Below are 19,016 nucleotides of genomic sequence, written 5' to 3'. Positions count from 1 at the left end.
ACACCACCACCCCCACTAACATACTAACAAAAAGAATTTGTGAAACCTAATCTTACAGAAAATAATTACTGTCTCTGTGCAAGTGCAAAATGAAGAACAAAAATATCTATGAAATATTACGAGAGAAAGACTCTTAAGGCTTGAGATATATACACCCACAACACATACACACACACCTGCTACTACTGCCAAAAAGTTGCTAACTCCTAAGTAAAGAAAACCATTTGCCCATGCCTCTCAAAACATGAGTGAAATCTTTTTTGAAACCAGCTATTAATTTTTTGTTTGGTTCACACTAATAAAAGAGATAATCCCATATGCATTACATCCAACAGAGAGGGGGACTGTTCATAATGAAGCTTATTCCCTTGACCAAGTTTATATTCTGGAGATCACCTAGGGTTTTAGAAAGCCTGTAAGATGATTTCCTGTACCAAGTCATCCTCTTTGCACAAATGCAACTATCCACAGGAATTAATCTAAAACTCTAAAGCCATTTATCTAACAAAGTTACAGTAAATGAAATATAATTATGATCAGAAAACCTGTTTGTCTGTTTCAAGTTCATGTGTACTCTTGGCTACAGGACACAAAATCTCTGCTTTGCTGCCAACTCCTTTTTTTTTCATTACCAAAAAATAAACATTGGTAGTCTTCTAGTACATCAACAAAAATGCTCAGAGTTGAGTATTAACTGGAATGGTACTGAGAAAAGAGAGAACAGGCAAATGCAGCTGCATGTGATTTTCCTAGCTTCTTGTTACGTATTTAACAATGTAGAAATTGAGCAAAAATTGTGACCAAGAGCACAGTCAGAGACATTCTTACTGCTGTTAGGAATTATTTTCATAAACGTCTTTATTGCCAAATGAGATCTTCAAAAGCTGGACAGTAAGGAAGCTAAGTATATTAAGTTTAAAAAAAAAAAAAAAGCAGTATTAAAATGTTTCTGTGATTTCGCCGTTTAAAGTGACTTCCTTGTTTTCTCTACAGAAAAAAAGATGAAACAACTGGACACGAATATAAATGTCAGCAATGAACAGAACTGCTAATAAAGGAATAAATACAATACTAAAAAAAAAGAGTATAGTGAACCTGCTGGTGACTATATGACAAATGAATATTTTTATCTTTATTCTGCCAACAAATACACTTTTAAAGCTCACGTTACTATACTGACATGGCTTTGCATGACTTGTAGGTCTTTTTAAGAATCTCTAAATTAGTGGAGGAGAGTTTTTTTCACCCTTCCAAATATTGCTGAGAAAGCCAGCAGCCTGTGTGCTAGAACTATACAAAATTGATGTGTAACACTTGAAGTTTTTATTGACATCTGAATTCTTGATACAGGAAGTACACCTTTATGATCTACTTTCACCTATACTCTGAAGGAACATATCATTGTCATTGTATTTTGCAACTTAAAGAAAAAGTGCAGGAAGTCTAATAGTAAAAGGAATCATTGGTCAGCTGTTCAGATACCAGATTTTTTCTCTGGTCTGCAGTAGAAGTACACACAACTCTTCTCGGTCATTTCTTACCTTCCTGGTAGTTGTGTGCCCCATCTGGTAAGGCAAGAAACGGCAAGTACTTCCATTCCTCTGGTAAACTGTGGCTGTCATGTCCTTCTCCAGGTTTTAGGGGAGGATAGGAAAATTCAACCTAAACAAACAAGGAAAAAGAGAGATTACATTACAGTTACCAAACAAGGCTTCTGTGATTCAACCTAGCACCTTTTCTTTCCTATCAACGGTATGAAAAAAAAAGAAGTTTTTCTTCCAAATAGCAGTCCTTGTCTCTTCCTTCAACGCACCCACAGACTGACTAGTGTGGTTTAACTGACAGGCCCTGGGCAGATTTGGCTTCTACAGCCTAATTCCTTTTCCTCGAGAGAAATGAAAAAGATCTTCAAGCAGAAAACAGCACCCAAGAGCTGAATACCTTCTTCCCCATGAGCACAGAGCCAGCAGCACATTGCCACACCTGCCACATCAGCAGGGGTCATTGCTGGGGCACAAATCGGATTTGACTTCTGAGCCCTTCAGGTGCTCATGACTAGGTAATGCTAACACATGCAGGCCTCTATTTTACCCTACAAGATGTTGAACCATCTCAGAAACTATACTAACAGCAAAACATAGCTTTATATGTTTTTATGTCCCTGACTGCAACGTGTTCTACACAATGGCCTAAAGTATCTCCTTTTCCTTTCACTAGGAAATCCTGCTTTTCAATTTTGCCTTTTATTTATTTGCCATTTACCTCTTTCCTAGAAATAGGGACAACCTTTTCATTCCTTGCACTACATTACATGTCAACCACAGATCCCCACAATTAGCATCTTTACAGTGCAATCTTCTTTTCCTATGGAGACCCCTCTGGGTTTCCAGCCACTTTCATCAACTCTTCTTCAGATGGCATTTCTTAAATTACTGAACAAAATCTAAACACAGATTTATCAATAAAAGAAACTGTTTATTCATACTGCAACTTCTCTCCAAGGACATTTAGTTAGTGAGATAACTAGTGAGCTGTAAAACGTATGCACACGTGGAAAATAAAAAGCATTACAAAGCAAGCACACAGATAACCTTAGCATTTGATGGATACTAAAATAAAACAGTATCAACAAAAACAAAAGAAAAGGCCTGTAAAGGATGCGAGTACCAAGAAAAAGTGAAATTCTTCACCTTAACACATGGTGTCACTCTGTCTACAACTGTTGCCAACTTCAGAAAAAGGCACAAAGGACAAGAAAACACGAGAAATCAGCCTTGCTACTTGTTGCATCAATTTCAAGTTTTCTGATTCCGTGTTATCGTTGGTTGACCCTGGCTGGACACCAGGAGCCGACCAAAGCTGCTCTATCACTCCCCTCCTCACCTGGGTAAGGCAGAGAAAGTAAAATGAAAGGCTCAGGGGTCGACACAAGGGCAGGGAAGGATCACTTACCAGATACCCTCATGGGCAAAACAGACTTGACTTGAGGCAATTAACTTTATAACAATAAACCAGAGAAAGATAAGAAGTAAACCCAAATCTTGAAACCACTTTCTCCCCACCCTGGGGTGAGTTAATTCCTTTGTGGATTTAACTTTATTCCTGATTCTCTACCTCTTCCCTCAGCAGGGCAGGGGGACAGGAATGGTTTGTGGTGCATTCATCACACATTGTCTCTGCTGCTGCTTCCTCCTCAGAGGGAGGACTCCTTTCCCTGCTCCAGCACAGGGACCCTTCCCCAGCAGACTGCTCCACGAATTTCTCCAACGTGAGTCCTTCCCACACACTGCAGTTCATCATGAACTGCTCAAGCATGGATTCCCCTGTGGGGTCACAAGTCCTGCCAGGAGCTTGCTCCAGCACAGGCTTCCCACGGGGCCAAAGCCTCCCTCAGGCTTCTTCCACCTGCTCTGGCACTGGGGTTGTCTACAAGTAGGTCTCTGCTTCACCAAGGTCTTCCACGGGAGAAGATGGGAACAGTTTGCCTCCCTGTGGTCTTCATGACAGGCTGCAAGGGAACCAGCACATCCAGCCCTTCCTTCTTCACTGACCATGGTGTCTGCAGGGCTGTTTCCTCTCACTCCCACTTCTCTCTTCTCTGGCTGCAATTTGCTTCTCTACAATAACTTTCCTTCTTAAATACATGATCCCAGAGGTGTACCACCACTCCTGACAGGCACTGGCCAGCTCTGGGTCTGTCCTGGAGCTGGCTGGCATCAGCTCTGTCGAACATGCAGGAAGCTTCTGGCAGCCTCTGAGAGAAGCCACCCCTGTAATCCCCTGTAACTATTAGGAATCCATAGAGTCTTTTAAACAAAATATGCTGTTAAGCAAAAAAGAAGTCCATCTGACTTCCAAATGAGAGACAAACACTGGAATTAGCATTCATACAAGGAGCAGAGAAACTGACTGCCATTTAGTACACACACACATCCTAGGAATTCCCTGCAATCTTTTCCAAATCACAGAAAAGAAAATTAAAATGGTAGAAGCTTCATGTAAATGTCAGCAATATGATATCTTTTGCCGCTGTTCACATTCAAATTGGCTGGCTGAAAACACTGTTTACAGAATTATTACTGGAATCTTTCAGGAGTTAACTTTAGCACAGTTCCTAAGTTTAAAACATAGACAGTCAAGAAGCATCTACAACTATGTTCTGACTCCCTATGCATGGCCAGCAAAGAGGGACTCAAATTCACCCTCTGAAGGTACTTCTTTCTATCAAATACAGAAGAAACCCTGAGTTCCTTCAAAGAATCATTCCTGACAGGGAAATACTGTAAGGATTTAAAACATCACTGCACCCAAGCACCTTCAGAATTACAATTGTATTTTGCACTCCAGCCAAATAATGAATTAAAAGGTAAATATCAAGGAAAGTAGGGTAAGGCATGAAAAACCTGTATTCATTAAGGAACACTCCTTTTTAAAATCCAGAATAAAGCTGAGAAATCCGGCTCCTGTGTTCTTTTGACAGTGTGAAATTTGCTGAAGAACTACTTTGTTCTAGCTCACAGTATGCTATCAACACTTCAGCTGCTATCAGATAATCCCAGCAACGAGGATCTCTGCAGGCTCTGTCTGTTCCAATTTCAATAAACTGAACAGGCATTAATGACAGTGATTACAATCTGGTTTTCTACTAGTTGTTTTCTTTCAAAAACCTGTTTTAATATAAATTTCTGTATGCATGTGCATGTATAATAGAGAAGATCACAAAACTCAGATAAATCAAAACTAAAACTGCTTAAGTGGCCTTAAATCATCTATTTTACAGATATACTTTACGATAGACCTCATTTACATGATGACACACTATTCCTCCTCGCCCCCAAGAGGATCCATATAGGAAATATCCTGGTTTCTAAGGAGGAATCACATTCATGTAGTTTAATAGAATTGCTGCTGGTCAAAGTACCAAAAGGGTGGAAGTAACAAAGAAGCAGGAAAAAGGACAATCCAACAGCAAGGAAAGCATGCAATGCCCTGGAGGACTTCCTTCCATCCCTCCTCCAACTTAACAGTTCCCAGTGATGAGAAAGTTCAACTTTTTGATATGAAATAAGCAGTCACTGCAGGTGGGATTCACGTCAGCTGACTATATGTCAAAAAGCAACATCTCTGAGGTAGTTTTCCTAAGCATTCTGCATAGTCAGAGAAAACAGACACCTGCAGAGGATGATTCATCTGATCTGTTTCTTTCCACCATCTCTGAGGAGAGCTAGCTCTGGCTTCTAAGTCTGACTTGCAGATGACTGAAGTAATGCAGATGAAACTCACCCTAACTGTTCCCCATCCTCTAGATGTTCTCCTTGATTTCTCCAGCTCAGTTTGCAGACTGGCATCAATTGCAGTTAGGAATCCTTTGCATGGAAAGAAGCCTTTTTTTTTTTTAAAGTATTATAAGAATATTTAGCAGCCTTTAAAAAATGGCTAAAACCTCACAACTCTTGAAAATTATGAAACTGAGCAGTGCACATGTATAAAGGTGATAATAATGGGGTAAATAGAATCTCAGTTCTAGCACTTGTGAGTTTTCAAACAACTGGAGTCTCAGTTAAAACCTTTTTCCAGTCTGTGTGTTCAAACTACAGTGCAGTGTTCCTGGGGAAGATGACTTTAAAAGTTTTTTTTCTCATTTGCCACCTTAAACCCAAGACAAACTATGATAGGGGGAAGGGATGGGACTACTAAAGAGATCAGTCTCACACCTCTTTTTCACCCTTTTCACAGACAGAATGAAGAAAGAAGAGCTCATTTTTTATTTAAATATAATGGCTTTTTTTGTAAATCCATCCTATATGCACGTGCATGTATAAACATGCACTTAAATGTCCCTGTATGTCATTAATATACATATCACTACAAAATTGCCTGCAAATATGAGAAATAAAATCTTTCAATAAAGCCCAGTAGTCAACAGGAACAAAGAAATACACACAAGTTTTCACAGTTGACTGCCAGAGAAAATTTTACAAGTTTGTATCTCCTCAGTTGAATTAAAGAAGACTCCTCAACAGAATGAAAATCAGATTCAAAGCTGAACTCCTGAGAGACTTCAAAACAAACTACATAAAACATGAACTAGTATCTCCATGCACTTCTTAATCTTCCAAGTGTCAGGGATCTTCATTCCAGCTGGAAATATTGCTCACGCCTGTCAAGGGGTTTTGATGGCAATGCTTTTTGCCTGCTCAGACTGTCATGTTCTGTAAGGAGTTAGCTCTTGAGGGATTTCACAACTAAAAACAATACAGAACATTGTCTTGAGGTTTAGGGGGGAAAGAAATAATTGTGCTCTTCACTACACAAAACACTTCAATTCCTGTGAATTATCAAGTTAAAATAAAATATATATATTTTAAAACTCCTTAAATGGAAGTACAACTGAACTTCTGGAACAAACATTTTTTATTTTTCTGGAATTCTGCAGCATTAAGTAACCTTTTATATGCACTTTGTATCGAATCTAACAATTTGGAAGCAAAGCACCAATGAACACATGATTCTAGTTGGGGGAAAGGGGGGGAATCCAGGCAATCTGTTTTTGTTCCTTGTCTTTAAAGGCACTTCCTAGGCAGAACAAATTTAGTACACATTCATTAAATCACAGCAAGAAAAGATGAGTGCAGGCAAGGAAAAATGTATTTCAGTTCCTACATCTAGGAATAAACATGATAGGTTTGTTTGGTTCTTTTTTAAGAAAAATGCATTGATAATGTCTTCTACTAAATTAGAAGTACACAGTCAGAAGAGAGGTTAAAAAAGGACACTGATGAAAGAGGAATTTCCAAAATACACTTGCATGTCCACCTAAACTATCACACTCAAACATTAGACAGGTAGTTGGCATTAATTTTTGGTGAACTTTACACACAGGTAAGGCTGTTCTCCTTATCTGAGAAAAGTGCTTAATTGTTAATCAAAGCAGGATCCTCAGTGAGCACTAAACAGTGATAATTTAAAATGTGCTGGCAAGTCAGTATAACCTTCCCATCCTTCCCACTTCATCTACTCTCATATTTGCATTAAAGTCACAATATAAACTCTCCTCTTCAGTATAATAGCTATTTTGGAAGATTTCTCTTCAGATTAGATATGAAAAAACACCCAGACCCAAATAAGGTTTTGCATTGGTATAAGAGAGAGATTATTTAATCTCAAAAAAGTCTGAAATATTTAGAATAGCAGTATTATGTTAAAGACTAAGGATGCTTCCAGTATGTTACAGAATTTACAGCAAGCAAACCCATCCCATCCTCTGAACAATTGCTTTGATGATCTCTCTCATTGCTTCTACTGCAACAAATAGGTAGGAAAATTGCTTGAAATCAAGAAAAGGACATCAGCAAAACCCACTAATTACATTTTTATTTAGAAGATCTTTTCCCTTCATAAATCATTACAACACATTTAATTTCAACCCTTCCTCTTAACAAAAGAAAAGCAGAAATATGCTAAATAGAGTGTGATGCTAAGCAGCAGTAATCAAAAAATCTCAAAAGATTAAAATTACACCTAAAACTTGATACCTCTTTACAAATAAGTATTTGTTCTTCACTCAAAGTAGGGATTTCTAAAATCAATTTCCCTGATTTATTTATCATAGCATAGCCAGACCCACAGAAGAGCAGCACACCAATGATCTTATCTAAATCACCATAACAACTGCAGCACCCAGCCAAATGAAAATCTAAGAGCATTGTTTGTCTCTCAGCACCAAGAACAATTTATTATTTAACTAACAATTGAATTTAAATGACAAACTTTCCCCATTTTTGCACAGCAGAATCAACAGCTCAGGATCTGCAAGTCGAAGAGCCCATGCACACAACAATGATGCCTATACAGTAATATAATGACCTCTAACAGCAGAGTTTTAAATATATGTTATACATTTATATAAATAAAAGTATTTTTAACAACTACATATAATACATGTATATATGCATACAAAAATATATATGAAGAATACATATGATACATATCTGTGGCTAGCACAGGTCTTTCTCGTGAGAACATTCCGCTGTGTTTTATAAACAAAGATAAAGTTTGGATGTTTTTTAAACAGAGTCTCGAGATTTGGACAGTTCAGGCCTGGCCAATCAGGCCTAGGGGGAGGTTTCTGGCTGACCAATCTGGGCGACCTCTGAAAAGTCTCTATATATTGAAATCAAAATAATAAATTTCCTCTTTCTTGCCACACTGAGAACTCGGGTCTTTTTCTCTGCTAGCGGCTCAACAGCGACACATATCTGTATAAATATATTTTTAAAATACACTATATACACAAATGGCAACAGCAAAAGAAATGCCTGTATTACAAGGAGGCAGTGCATAGTCATTTCTATCCTATCAGTTTCTGAAACTGGCACTTCCTCACATTCCCATATTGCTAAAGCCATAGAGTGGCCACTTACACAAGTTCTAAAGCACCCTTTGTAAGCACAATATCACAATTCAAATTTGCTTCAAAAACTCTGACTAGGTTAGCAAAGTTCTGGCTCTTACTGAGGCCCTTAAAAGACAAAATAACCTGAAACACCAAAACCTTTGTTTTCAAAGTCACGCTAGCATGCATTCTACACACTTTTTCCAATTATTTAACATTTTATTTTTATAGTCATACAGTTCAAGCCCTACATATATTCTGTGCTTTGAACTTTGGCTCTTATCAATCTCTTCAAAGAAAGTAAATAATAACAAAACAAACCCCCACACTCCTCCCAGAGAAAAGGAACTTAATACTACTGCAACCATTCCAACCAAGGGGACTTGCTAGGGAATTCTGCGCCATCAAGACAAGATTCATACCATAGCAGAAAGCAAGTGAGAATTCATACAGGATGAACTCTGGCAAGAGAGAGCAGCTTCCCTCATTAAACAAGCAAGGGCACCCTAATCTCTACTCCTGACAGAGATGTCTGGCCAACACAGCAGCCAGTGGAGACTGCGGTCAGCAGCAGCCAATTGTTCACCCATGAATCATCTCTTAATGCCCACCTTGGTGCCCATGGGCTTACAATATGCACACCCAGCTACAAGGACTGGTGGCATTTCCCCTCTCCAGGGGCAGCACCCAGACCTCACATGAGACTCAGACATGCATCCTTTCCTCAGCTCTGCTCCAGCCATCATTCCCAACAGGAAGGACCTGGAAAAAAGCTGATGATACACTGAATCCACCTTTCCCTGGGAAAATGGAGGACTAGGAAAGCAGGCATGCTTTTAAGCAATTTCACTCATCAGTTTAGAAACAGCCATTGTGTGTCATTCATCCAGCATCTACTGCTGAACTGATGCAGTCCAAGCAAGCCATCACAAGACAACTCACTGTTGTCTTAAGAGCCAACAACCATTCAGGCTCTTTGCCACAGGACATTTGATGGGCCCAGAATTGCTCTTAGTGAATTTGCTCCTTCCTTACAAGTTTCAACATCAGAATTATCCCTGAGAGCCAACAAATCTGGCTCATTACCATGTATGAGGCTGAGAGGCTGCACAAATACAGTAACACAATGAAGCAGAACACACTCTGCTCTCAGCAAGCCCAAAGAAGCAAGCAGACAGCTCCATGTCCTGCCCCCCAGCATGTTGGGCCAGGCAAGGAACTGGCTTTCACATCTTGTACCCACAGCTTTCTTTGCTTTTAGAAACAGCATGCTGCCTAGGTAGGTGTATTAATTCAGTACCTCAAACAAGCTATGAGATGGATTACCAAAACTAGTCACAGATCATCAAGTAAGGCAGTATTAGGACAGGAAACACAAAATCGAGCCTTGCAAGTCCCAATGTACTCCAGCTGGAGTGACCTTTGTTCAGTGATTTTACAGCTTTGAACCTCCCTCTAATCTATATGCTTGTAAATTAAGTTGCCACCTACAAGTGCCAAGAGCCCAAGTCACTATTTGTAGATATTCTGAAATAGGTACGTGAAGGGTGCAAGAAAAGTACAGAAATACGTATTTTATTGATTTAGTCTTCATTCATTCATTCAAGAGAAAGGTTAAGATTCCTGGCACAAGATATTTAAATAACTACTCTGATGTTATGACACATACAAAGAACAGACAAATCATAAGGTGAAAGTTAACTATGATTACTATGGGAAGCATTACATAACTGCAAATGGGTATTTAGGAACCTTCTCTCAACTTGCACAACAGGACAACTATGGAAAAAATATCCAGAATGGAATCCTTCCTTCAGTATGGAATACTTTACTTCCCAGACAAGACTTCACAGAAGTGACTGCAAGATTATCAAAGTACAGGGCTCTTTGAAAAACTAAACAAAGAAACAAAACAAAGAAACAAACAAACAAATTATCCATAGCCCAGAGTTCTTCTTGAACAGTGAACACTAAATACTAAGTAAGTGGACTAAACAGACATGCAAAAAATGGAACTCATCATTAATTCTATACAAGAGATCAGAATCCATGGTATTGTTTACAGAAGTACATGTGTACTCAGCAATTCATTGTGTATTTAAAATTATTAGCACCCCATGCCAATTAGAGTAGCCTTACTAATAAAAGCTAAAATCTTCTTTAAATGTTACAAACCATTGAGCATAAGCAAATCCATGTATTTTAGACAAAAGACTAATCTTTAATACTTGATGTATGCTATGATTAACTTTATTAGAAGATTTCATGCTCATAACAGTCCTTCAAAGTGCTTTAATATTATTAAAGCAGGGAACAAAACCAAAAGAATTGTGCTCATGTTTACAGGTATCATTAATAGAAACAGGAACAAAGCACTTCAGCTTGATTCCAGCCTGGCTCCTTTTCAACTTATTTTTTGTTTCTGTTGTTCTATTAACAAGATCTTGTTTAATCACTAGACAAGATCACCTATTGCATATCACTTGTCTACTGTGCTCCCCCAAAACGAAGACACAAGGAACTTAAAGACAACAAAGCCTACACTTCACTTACATGTTTAAGAGCATCAAGCACATCTAAGAGAATCTCAACAACTACCAGAGTGACAAAAATCAAGAAGAGAAAAAAATAATTCTCCAGTAAAGCAGTGCTTTAGAAGAAAGGCAGCAAACAAAACAGGGTCTAAGGCTGGAAGTGTTCCTCTGAAACTTCCCACCCATGGAATCTATGGAAGAGAACAACTTCAATATTTCCCTCTTGAAAAAATGTGCTACAATCAAGAGTACAGCAGACCTGGATATGTAGGCAGCTCTCAAGAGTTGATAGAAAGTGCAGACTCACCATGCTCATTCCCTTACGCATCTCCTAATTCTGCAAAGTCAAGCCTAAGTTGCCAACATTTCTGCTCAAAGACACGATTCCTAGGCACAAGTCAAAAAGGCCATATGCATGGATTGCTCAGGCCATGTCAGGTGTTGATTTCAGCAGATCACAACCAGCATCTTCTAGAGCTCACATGCTTGAAGCTCTCAAATGATGAAGATCAGATACACAACTCAGGAAGGGGAAAATTAAAGGACATTATTCCCTCTCAAAGATCATATTCAGGCTCTCCTCTTAAACTGGGTATCAGCTGTTTCATTCTTGATCCTAGGTTTCCTTTGCATGCCAGGAAGAAAACCTCTGGTCAGGCAAGACAAAGGGATTGGTCTCCAAGCACAGTCCACACAAAAACAGTCTCATACAGACAAGCACTCAGACACTACTTCGGAGAAAGCAGGCATCATATTTACATTATCAAGTTCAGTACCTTGAATATCCTTATAGCAAACTTTGGGATTCCATGGAAATATGCCTTTTGGTACTTACTGTAATCCATTCCCATGTCTGTGGGAGTTTGAAATGTCATCTTCCACGGAAGAACAGAGAAGTGGGTCAAGAAACACTGCTGTTATTTACAGGTCAAAGATCCCAGGCAAACAAAACTGACCAGCAGTGTGAGCATTCCAGGACACACACAGCAGTTCCTCACCTTCCCTACCATTTACAATTTAATTTTTTTCCACAATACAGTAAGAAATACGTATGTTAAAGAGAGCCAAGAGTAATGTGGAATAATTTTAAGCTCTTAAGAGGATACGTAAGACAATGGTCACCTGCTGCACAAGGTCAACGGTGATGTGCAGAACTGCTCAGGACACCGAGCACAGAAAATCTGGGCCTTGCCCCAAATGAAGTGAGATTCTGTGTGGCCTGACTGGCGGTGACACAGAGCCTGAGTTCACTCAGATGTACTTAGCCTTGAAGCAGCATCAGAAGGCAGGGATTGTTGCAGCAGGTCAGGCACTGCAGCAGCAAAAGGACCATGTATGTCCTCAGGGTTTACAGGGACTTGTGCTTAGCTCTCCTACCAGCAAGTTTTTTCAGCTTTAGTGAAATTTCTCCATCCCCTCCTTTACAAATACATCAGTTCTCATTTTAACTTTGCTTTCAAATGAATTATTTTTAGAGTACTTGTGATATTTTAAGCCTTCCTACACCCTCAGAGACTATTATCTCTCTGCTTCCCCATGTAAATAAAGCCTGGAGACACCGCTCAAGTGAGGGTCACGGCACACATGATCACTAGTGGAGAGCTGCACCACAAGACTTTCAGTCTTCTACCTCCACCATAAAGCAAAGGTATTTCCCTGTATTTTCAACAACACTTGCATCTGCTAGTCAAGGTCTGTTCAGGTTACATTTCTGCTAAAATCTTCTATTAAAAGGTAGGTAAGGACCATCCACACTAGTTAAAGCATTCAAAAATTAAAGTGCTGTAAGGCAAATTGTTTTATCACTCACTTGTCAGGACAGAAAGTGTTTCATGATTCTGAAAAAAAACCCTTATTTTTTATTTGCTCTGAAATCACTAGTCACTCACCACTAGAGTTCTTCAAAACTACTGAGGAATTTGTTATCAGCTGCCCCAGAAGAAAGGCACAAATAGCCCTGAACTCCAAGTCTTACTACCTTATACTGAAACAGATCAACAGAACATAAGAGCCAGGGTGCAGGACCAGTAACCTGTTACAGTAAGTAATAAGTCGAGCAGCTACAGATACTCCAAAATACATCAGATCATCTCTGTGGCAGATTTCCTTCATTGCCACTTCGTGCCCCAATGTTTTTCTGCTTTGAGTCCTGCAGAGCCTGAGAAGTGTGTAGAAACTCCTACTGCATCAAAACTGTGTGTTTTACATTAATGGACAAGAGTCTGAGCAACCACACATGAAGAAATGATGTGTTTGCTGTTACTTTTGTCTGAAGCCACTCCTCTGATCCATAGCAAAGAGGGATCAAAAAAAGGAATTTTTAATTTTTGTCGTTTCATTTCAGATGCATGAAAATCATGATTGAATGCATACTGCCCATGAGCTCTGCCCACTGCAGGACATTTACTACTTAATGAGGGTTCCTGTAATAAGTCAGCCAGCACCTACAAAGCCAAGAAACCAGTCACCATGCCTGCTTCCTGTCAATTGCTGTTCCCTTCCTTAATGGGCCTGTTGAAATTGTGTCAAATACTGGGTGGACCTAGCAGTTTGCAGCCAAGCTTCTCCTACCATTCTCTGGACACTCTGCCATAACTACCTCCAATCTTTGGCAAACAGAAACAGCAACCAGCACTTTTTGCGTATCTCCTTGGATTCACAGTTCAACTCAGGGCTCAACTCAGTAACTAAGGGGCTCAAAAAAAAGGAAGACAATCTGTTCATGTAGACAAAAGCCTGCAGATTCTCCAAAAGTTTACTCCACATTTGCAAGAGAAAACTCCCAATGTGTTCACAACTTTTTGTGCTTTAGTTTTCAGATAACACAAAGTCTTCAGCACAGTGAGTGGCAACTCCCAAGCATTTAACATTTGCCTGGGAAACTGGATCCCCAGACTAAACAATGTATATATGGTAAAACTCCACTTTGTCTCATATTCCAGCAAAAAGACCCCCAGTTAAACAGCTGGCCCTTGAAAGGAGCATGAGGAACAATTGTGGCTCTCATGTTCCCAATCCAAAGGCACAGAAAAACAGATTCTCTGACTCTTCTCTTTCAAAAATGAATGCATGTGGATTGTGTTTCAAGTTCTATGAAAGAAAAAGATATTCCTATACATTTCCAAACTGCACATCAAAGTCTTTGTACGTTACACGTTTCTTATCCTGTAAGTTAATCAACAGGAAGAGCTGTACATTTCGAGTGATGAAGCTTCAGGATCAAAGGCAGGTAATGAAAGACCCAGCTTCAAGAAATCCATAGAAAATCCCAACTCCATGTGCATTTCCTAGTAAGACTACAGAGAAAAGAGGTGGGAACAGAAACTAAAAGGAGCCTTCTCAGGCAAACCAGGTCAATTCTTGTTAGGATAGGCAGCCTAGCTCTATAATCTCTCAATCTTAAGCTTTCCAAATTCACTCTGAGTGATGTCCATTTGAGCACTGCTGTGGACCTTTGCTTTTCTGCACTTCACAGTTTCAGATATGCAGTCTGCAACACATCCTCAGGAAGTTCATGTCAACCGGTTCTTGTGACAAGACTCACTTATATTAAATGGCTGGTTTTTCCTCCTCATTTTTCACTTTTGAACAGTTTCTTGGAATACAACTACATGTAACACAGTGTTTCAATGAATACTTCAAAGGCCATTATTAATAATTTAAAGGTCATTGAGATCAGCCCTTTGGAGGACTTGGGGATGATGGCTGACAAAAAATACAGCATGAGCTGGCAATGTGCACCTGCAGTCCAGAAAGCAAACCACAACCTGGGCTGCATCAAAAGGAATATGGCCAGTAGGTCAAGGAAGGTGATTCGTCCTCACTGCTCTTCTCCTTGTGTATCTGTCCTCTGCAGCTGTCCAGCTGGCAAACAGAACCTGTGAAACAGCTACCTCAAAAGCAACCCACCAAAACAAGGCTTGCTTTTTGGTCACCTCACTTCCCCATTTCTGCTTACCACACAACTGCCTCTGCTTTCCAGTTGTGAAGAGGCAGGAGAGGAAAAGGGAAGAATGCTCCTGTACTTACAGAAGTGAATACAGCCTCAAAATCCACTTTGTTAGCCTACCTAAGGAAGCTCCTCTACACTCTCCTCGAATACAGACTGCTCAGGGACTATCTCGTCCAGTTCTGGAAGAGAGAATCCAAATCCCTTTTTCTGAAAAGTAGATCAGAATTTATATGCATCACAAACACATTATCACACGATAGGATTACATTCATTGTCATTCTTGCCCTCAAATCACACTACTTTGGTTACTTAGCCTTGATCACTTGTGGTCTCATTCCTCTTCCAGATGTTTCCTCAGGTCAATTCCAAAGCTTATACTGCTATTATTCATTCCTATTGCACAACTTCATAATGCACTCCATTTCCATCACTCCAGCATTCCTTAACATCCAGCTCTTGCAGGACTTTCCAGTTTTCCTTTGAAACACTGATTCCTCGAGTTTGCTTATCATAGATCAATTTCACGGTGTAAACAATACCAGCACTACTTTCAATCTTGAGAAACACTTCTTGCAAGTACCTTTCAAACCAATAGTTCCTCTTCTGACTCAAATCTGTTTCTGCTTCCTCTCCTTCATACTACTCTTTACCCAAGTACCGGCTCTTGCACTAATTCTCCTGTATCTCCACCTTAAAAGTAAGTGTGATCTGTTAGCAAGTTCCCAGCAGATTAGAGTGACTCCATTTCTTTCACAGAGAAAGGAATTCAATCAATTATTCTTGCAAAAGATGCAGGTCAGTCAGGCATGATCTATCTTCAGCAAATGCACACAGGACTCAGTCTACTTAGTTTCATGTTGTTAATTAATTCCTTCCTTCAAAAATTCTCTAGCATCTTACATACTACTGATGTCAAACTCATTAGGCTATAGCTGTGCAGCTCCTTGCCTCCAGTTCTTTTAGGAAACATTTTCTATAGTTCAGTAAAAAAAATCTGCTAAGTCAGAGGTAGGATACATTTAAAATTAGATTTAGCTTTCCCTTAGGAAGCCTGGCTGCTTGTGGTTCTACCGACTGTCATTCTATCCCTGCAATTCTCCTCCCTCTGACAGAGCTACCCTGTCCCCTTCCCAAATTGCCTTCCTCTCCAGCTTCTCCAGGTCATTTTCTGCAATAAAGAAAACTTCAGGTCAGAGGTATACCGACCTAATTTTTGACAACACTTCAAAATGTACTTCCACAAACATTTTACCGGCAACAAAATAAAATTCACTGCTACTGATTTATCGTTTGGGGGGTTGCTCAGTTTTTTTGTTCCTTTGTTTTTCCCCGTTGCATCAGCACTGCTAAATGTACAAGAAAATAAATAGACACACACTCCAGAAGAACAGAAGAAACAAAAGCCTAGGTCTTTCCCAAGAGGCCAACAACAAGCAAAGGGCAAAAATATGCTCTTCCTCCTACAGATACCCAACTAAGGCTCACCTTCTAACAGTGTTTGACAAGAAAGTACCTGATAAATATCACAAACCTCACAACCCAGATGATCTAATTACTTCACAGGAACTGATCCTGTGAACATCCATATGTGAACAGCCCCCAGACACCCTGAGGAGAAAGGATGCATTAGAAAACCATGGACGTCTTTCAGAAAATGAGTTATTGCACCTCAGCCTCTGAAGACTTGAGCTTTTTTTTTTTTTTTTGCTGAAGCAATAATTTAATTCTCAGCTACCTTGTATGGAATGTGTTTATGTCAGATCAACTCTTGTATAACACAAACCATCACGTTCATTAGTGTCTTGGCAATTTTTATAAAGGCCAAGAACTCGCTATGGGAAAAGACTCACTGGGAATCCAACATTATGTCTATCTGCCCTTGTCACAGCAAAGCAACTGCGTGGGCAGCCCAGCTGGGCAACTGCACCTCCTGCTTCAAGGGTTAAAAAAGAATTAAAACAACCAGAGCATAAAACAGCCATGAAATACATGACATAAAATCCTTCTACCTTACAGGCCACACGAAGCAGTCAAGCATTTATAAAGGCAGGGAAGAAGAGACAGGCCAAGAAAACTTAAATCCAGGGTGAGCTTGTACCCTGGGCTGTTTGGTCCAAGATGTACCTGTGAGTACTCAAAGCGGGGCCGGCAGGGAGAGGGGAAGGTACATTAAAACACCATTAGGGGGTTTTTCCTCGGAATTCTCTGTCTGAACGCATTAAGCACGCCCGACTCGAAGCGGATACAGCGGCACGGCGTGCCTTGGCCCCTCATTCCCGGGAGCTCACCCCGCCGGCCCTCGCTCCGCCCCGCTCCCGGGAGCGCCGAGGCGGGGCGGGAATGGAGGCAGCTCCATGACCACGAACTGCCCGCGGCCAGCCGAGTCACGGCCCAGCCAGGCATCCCCCGGCCGGGGGAGGCCGCGGCCAAGCGGGGCCTGGCCGGCTCCCAGCCCCTCCTTAGCCGCTCCCTGAGCGGAGCGAAGCCCCCCGGCCCCGCCGGACGCGCCCCTCCCGCAGCCGCTCCCGCAGCCGGGCAGGCGCCGCTCGGAGCGGGGGAGGGGACCGGGGGAGGGCCGGGAGGAAGAGCAGGAGCGGAGAGGAGAGGAGAGGCGGGAGTCGAGGGCCACCCGCGCCCCCTCACCTGGCAGCCCTTCTTGTGGTGGAAGCCCACCACCACGATGTGCAGCACCGGGCCCCGCTTCTCCATGGAGCAGCCCGGCGATGGCCGCGCCGGAGGATGCCGCCGTGCCCGGGCTCTCGCTCCGCCCCCCGGGGTCCGGCGGGGACGCAGCCCCGGCCGCCTGCGCTTCCGCACCGCCCGGCCCGGAGGGCGGGCACGGCCCGCGGTGCCGCCCTGCTCCCGCCCTCCGCCCGCCCCACAGCGCGGGGCGCGGAGCTCAGGAGTAGTGAGGGTGGGAAAGACCTCCGCGGGCGGCGAGTCCCGCTCGTACAGGGTAATGGCAGCCCAAAGAGAAGCCTGGGGCTTGTTTCAGTACAGTATAGTCAGGTTGGTTGCTGAAGGTTAAAACTGAGGAAAAAGTCAAGGTAAGGCTTCTCCCCTCAAGGGGCTAAACCTCCAAGAAGAGGAGGCTCGGCAGAACCTCATCGCTGTCTGCAAGCACCTGAAAGGAGCGTGTAGCCACTAGGGGCTGGACTGCTCTGCCTGGCCTGCAGGGAGAGGACAAGAGGAAATGGCCTTAAGACCGGGGAGATTCAGATTACATGTTAGAAAAACAATGTCAGTGTTAGGGTGGTCGGGCATTGGAATAGGCTGCCCAGGCAGGTGGTGGAGTCATCATCTCTGGGGTGTTTCCAAGGCCTCTGGCTCTGGGTGATGTGGTTTAGGGGTTACAGTGGCAGTGCTGGGTGGACACCTGGACTGGATGATCTTAAAGGTCTCGTTCAACCTTGAGGAGGATTCTATGAGTCTACAAACCTGTCTTAGCATACCCTAGAAAGAAGACAGTTCAAGGATTTGTCCAAGAGCACAGGCAAATTTAGTGTGAGAAAAAAAAATCAAAAGCTGTAGCTTACTGCACTCACACCGTGCTCCCTCTTAACCTTTGCTATAATTCAATTCTGACTGCTTGAACCAACAGCATTTGGTAGAGGCTCTACTCTTAATAATTAAGATTCTCTGTGGAAATCTGAGGAAGATAATCTTTTTGGAAGAACTATGAAAGAATAATGCTTAAAGAAAATCTCATCACTAACACTGTACCCAGGGGCACAAATTATAACAATACAGCATGTAATCACATATTGTTTCTCCACTTCAACAGAAGTGCTGTTATAGAAAAAGTATGCTGCAGGGAACGCAGGATAAGCTACAAGGAGCAATCGTTCTGGCAAAGGAATGGTTTCTTATTAGTATTAGCCTGTAACTGACTGTTTAGTATAATTTCAAGAAAGAAAAATGCATGCAATATTGGCCATTATCTCCTGCAGTAATGAGATATCCCCCAAAAGATGCATGTGAGTGTTTATGGTTCGTTTTCAATTCACTCAGGAAAGTGCAGTCTGGCATCACTCTTACTGTGACGGATTATGCATTATAGAGGCATCTTGGTGATACTACTGGATAATGGTGGTTTATGGCTTCTCTGAATAGATCATTAGATTTTTTTTTCTGC

The 19,016-nt window shown here is 41.4% G+C and overlaps 1 protein-coding gene across 1 annotated transcript in view; it reads right to left on the bottom strand.

Moving 5' to 3' along the window:
- Positions 1-17,707, bottom strand: part of AVL9 (AVL9 cell migration associated) — a 41,491-nt gene extending 23,784 nt beyond the window's left edge. The window contains exons 1-2 of the mRNA XM_085051375.1: positions 17,525-17,707; positions 1,542-1,662 (exon numbers count right to left, since the gene is read on the bottom strand). Coding sequence (XP_084907501.1) covers positions 1,542-1,662; positions 17,525-17,590 — 187 coding nt within the window. The 5' untranslated portion in view covers positions 17,591-17,707. The remainder of the gene's footprint in view (positions 1-1,541; positions 1,663-17,524) is intronic.
- Positions 17,708-19,016: the final 1,309 nt, after the last annotated feature.

The sequence above is a fragment of the Lichenostomus cassidix genome, chromosome 2 (genome assembly GCF_008360975.1).
Source record: "Lichenostomus cassidix isolate B80296 chromosome 2, HeHo_3.0, whole genome shotgun sequence".
NCBI classification, from domain to species: domain Eukaryota; kingdom Metazoa; phylum Chordata; class Aves; order Passeriformes; family Meliphagidae; genus Lichenostomus; species Lichenostomus cassidix.
The sequence above is the reverse complement of the archived record's forward strand: the minus strand, read 5'-3'. Positions and strand labels throughout refer to the sequence as shown.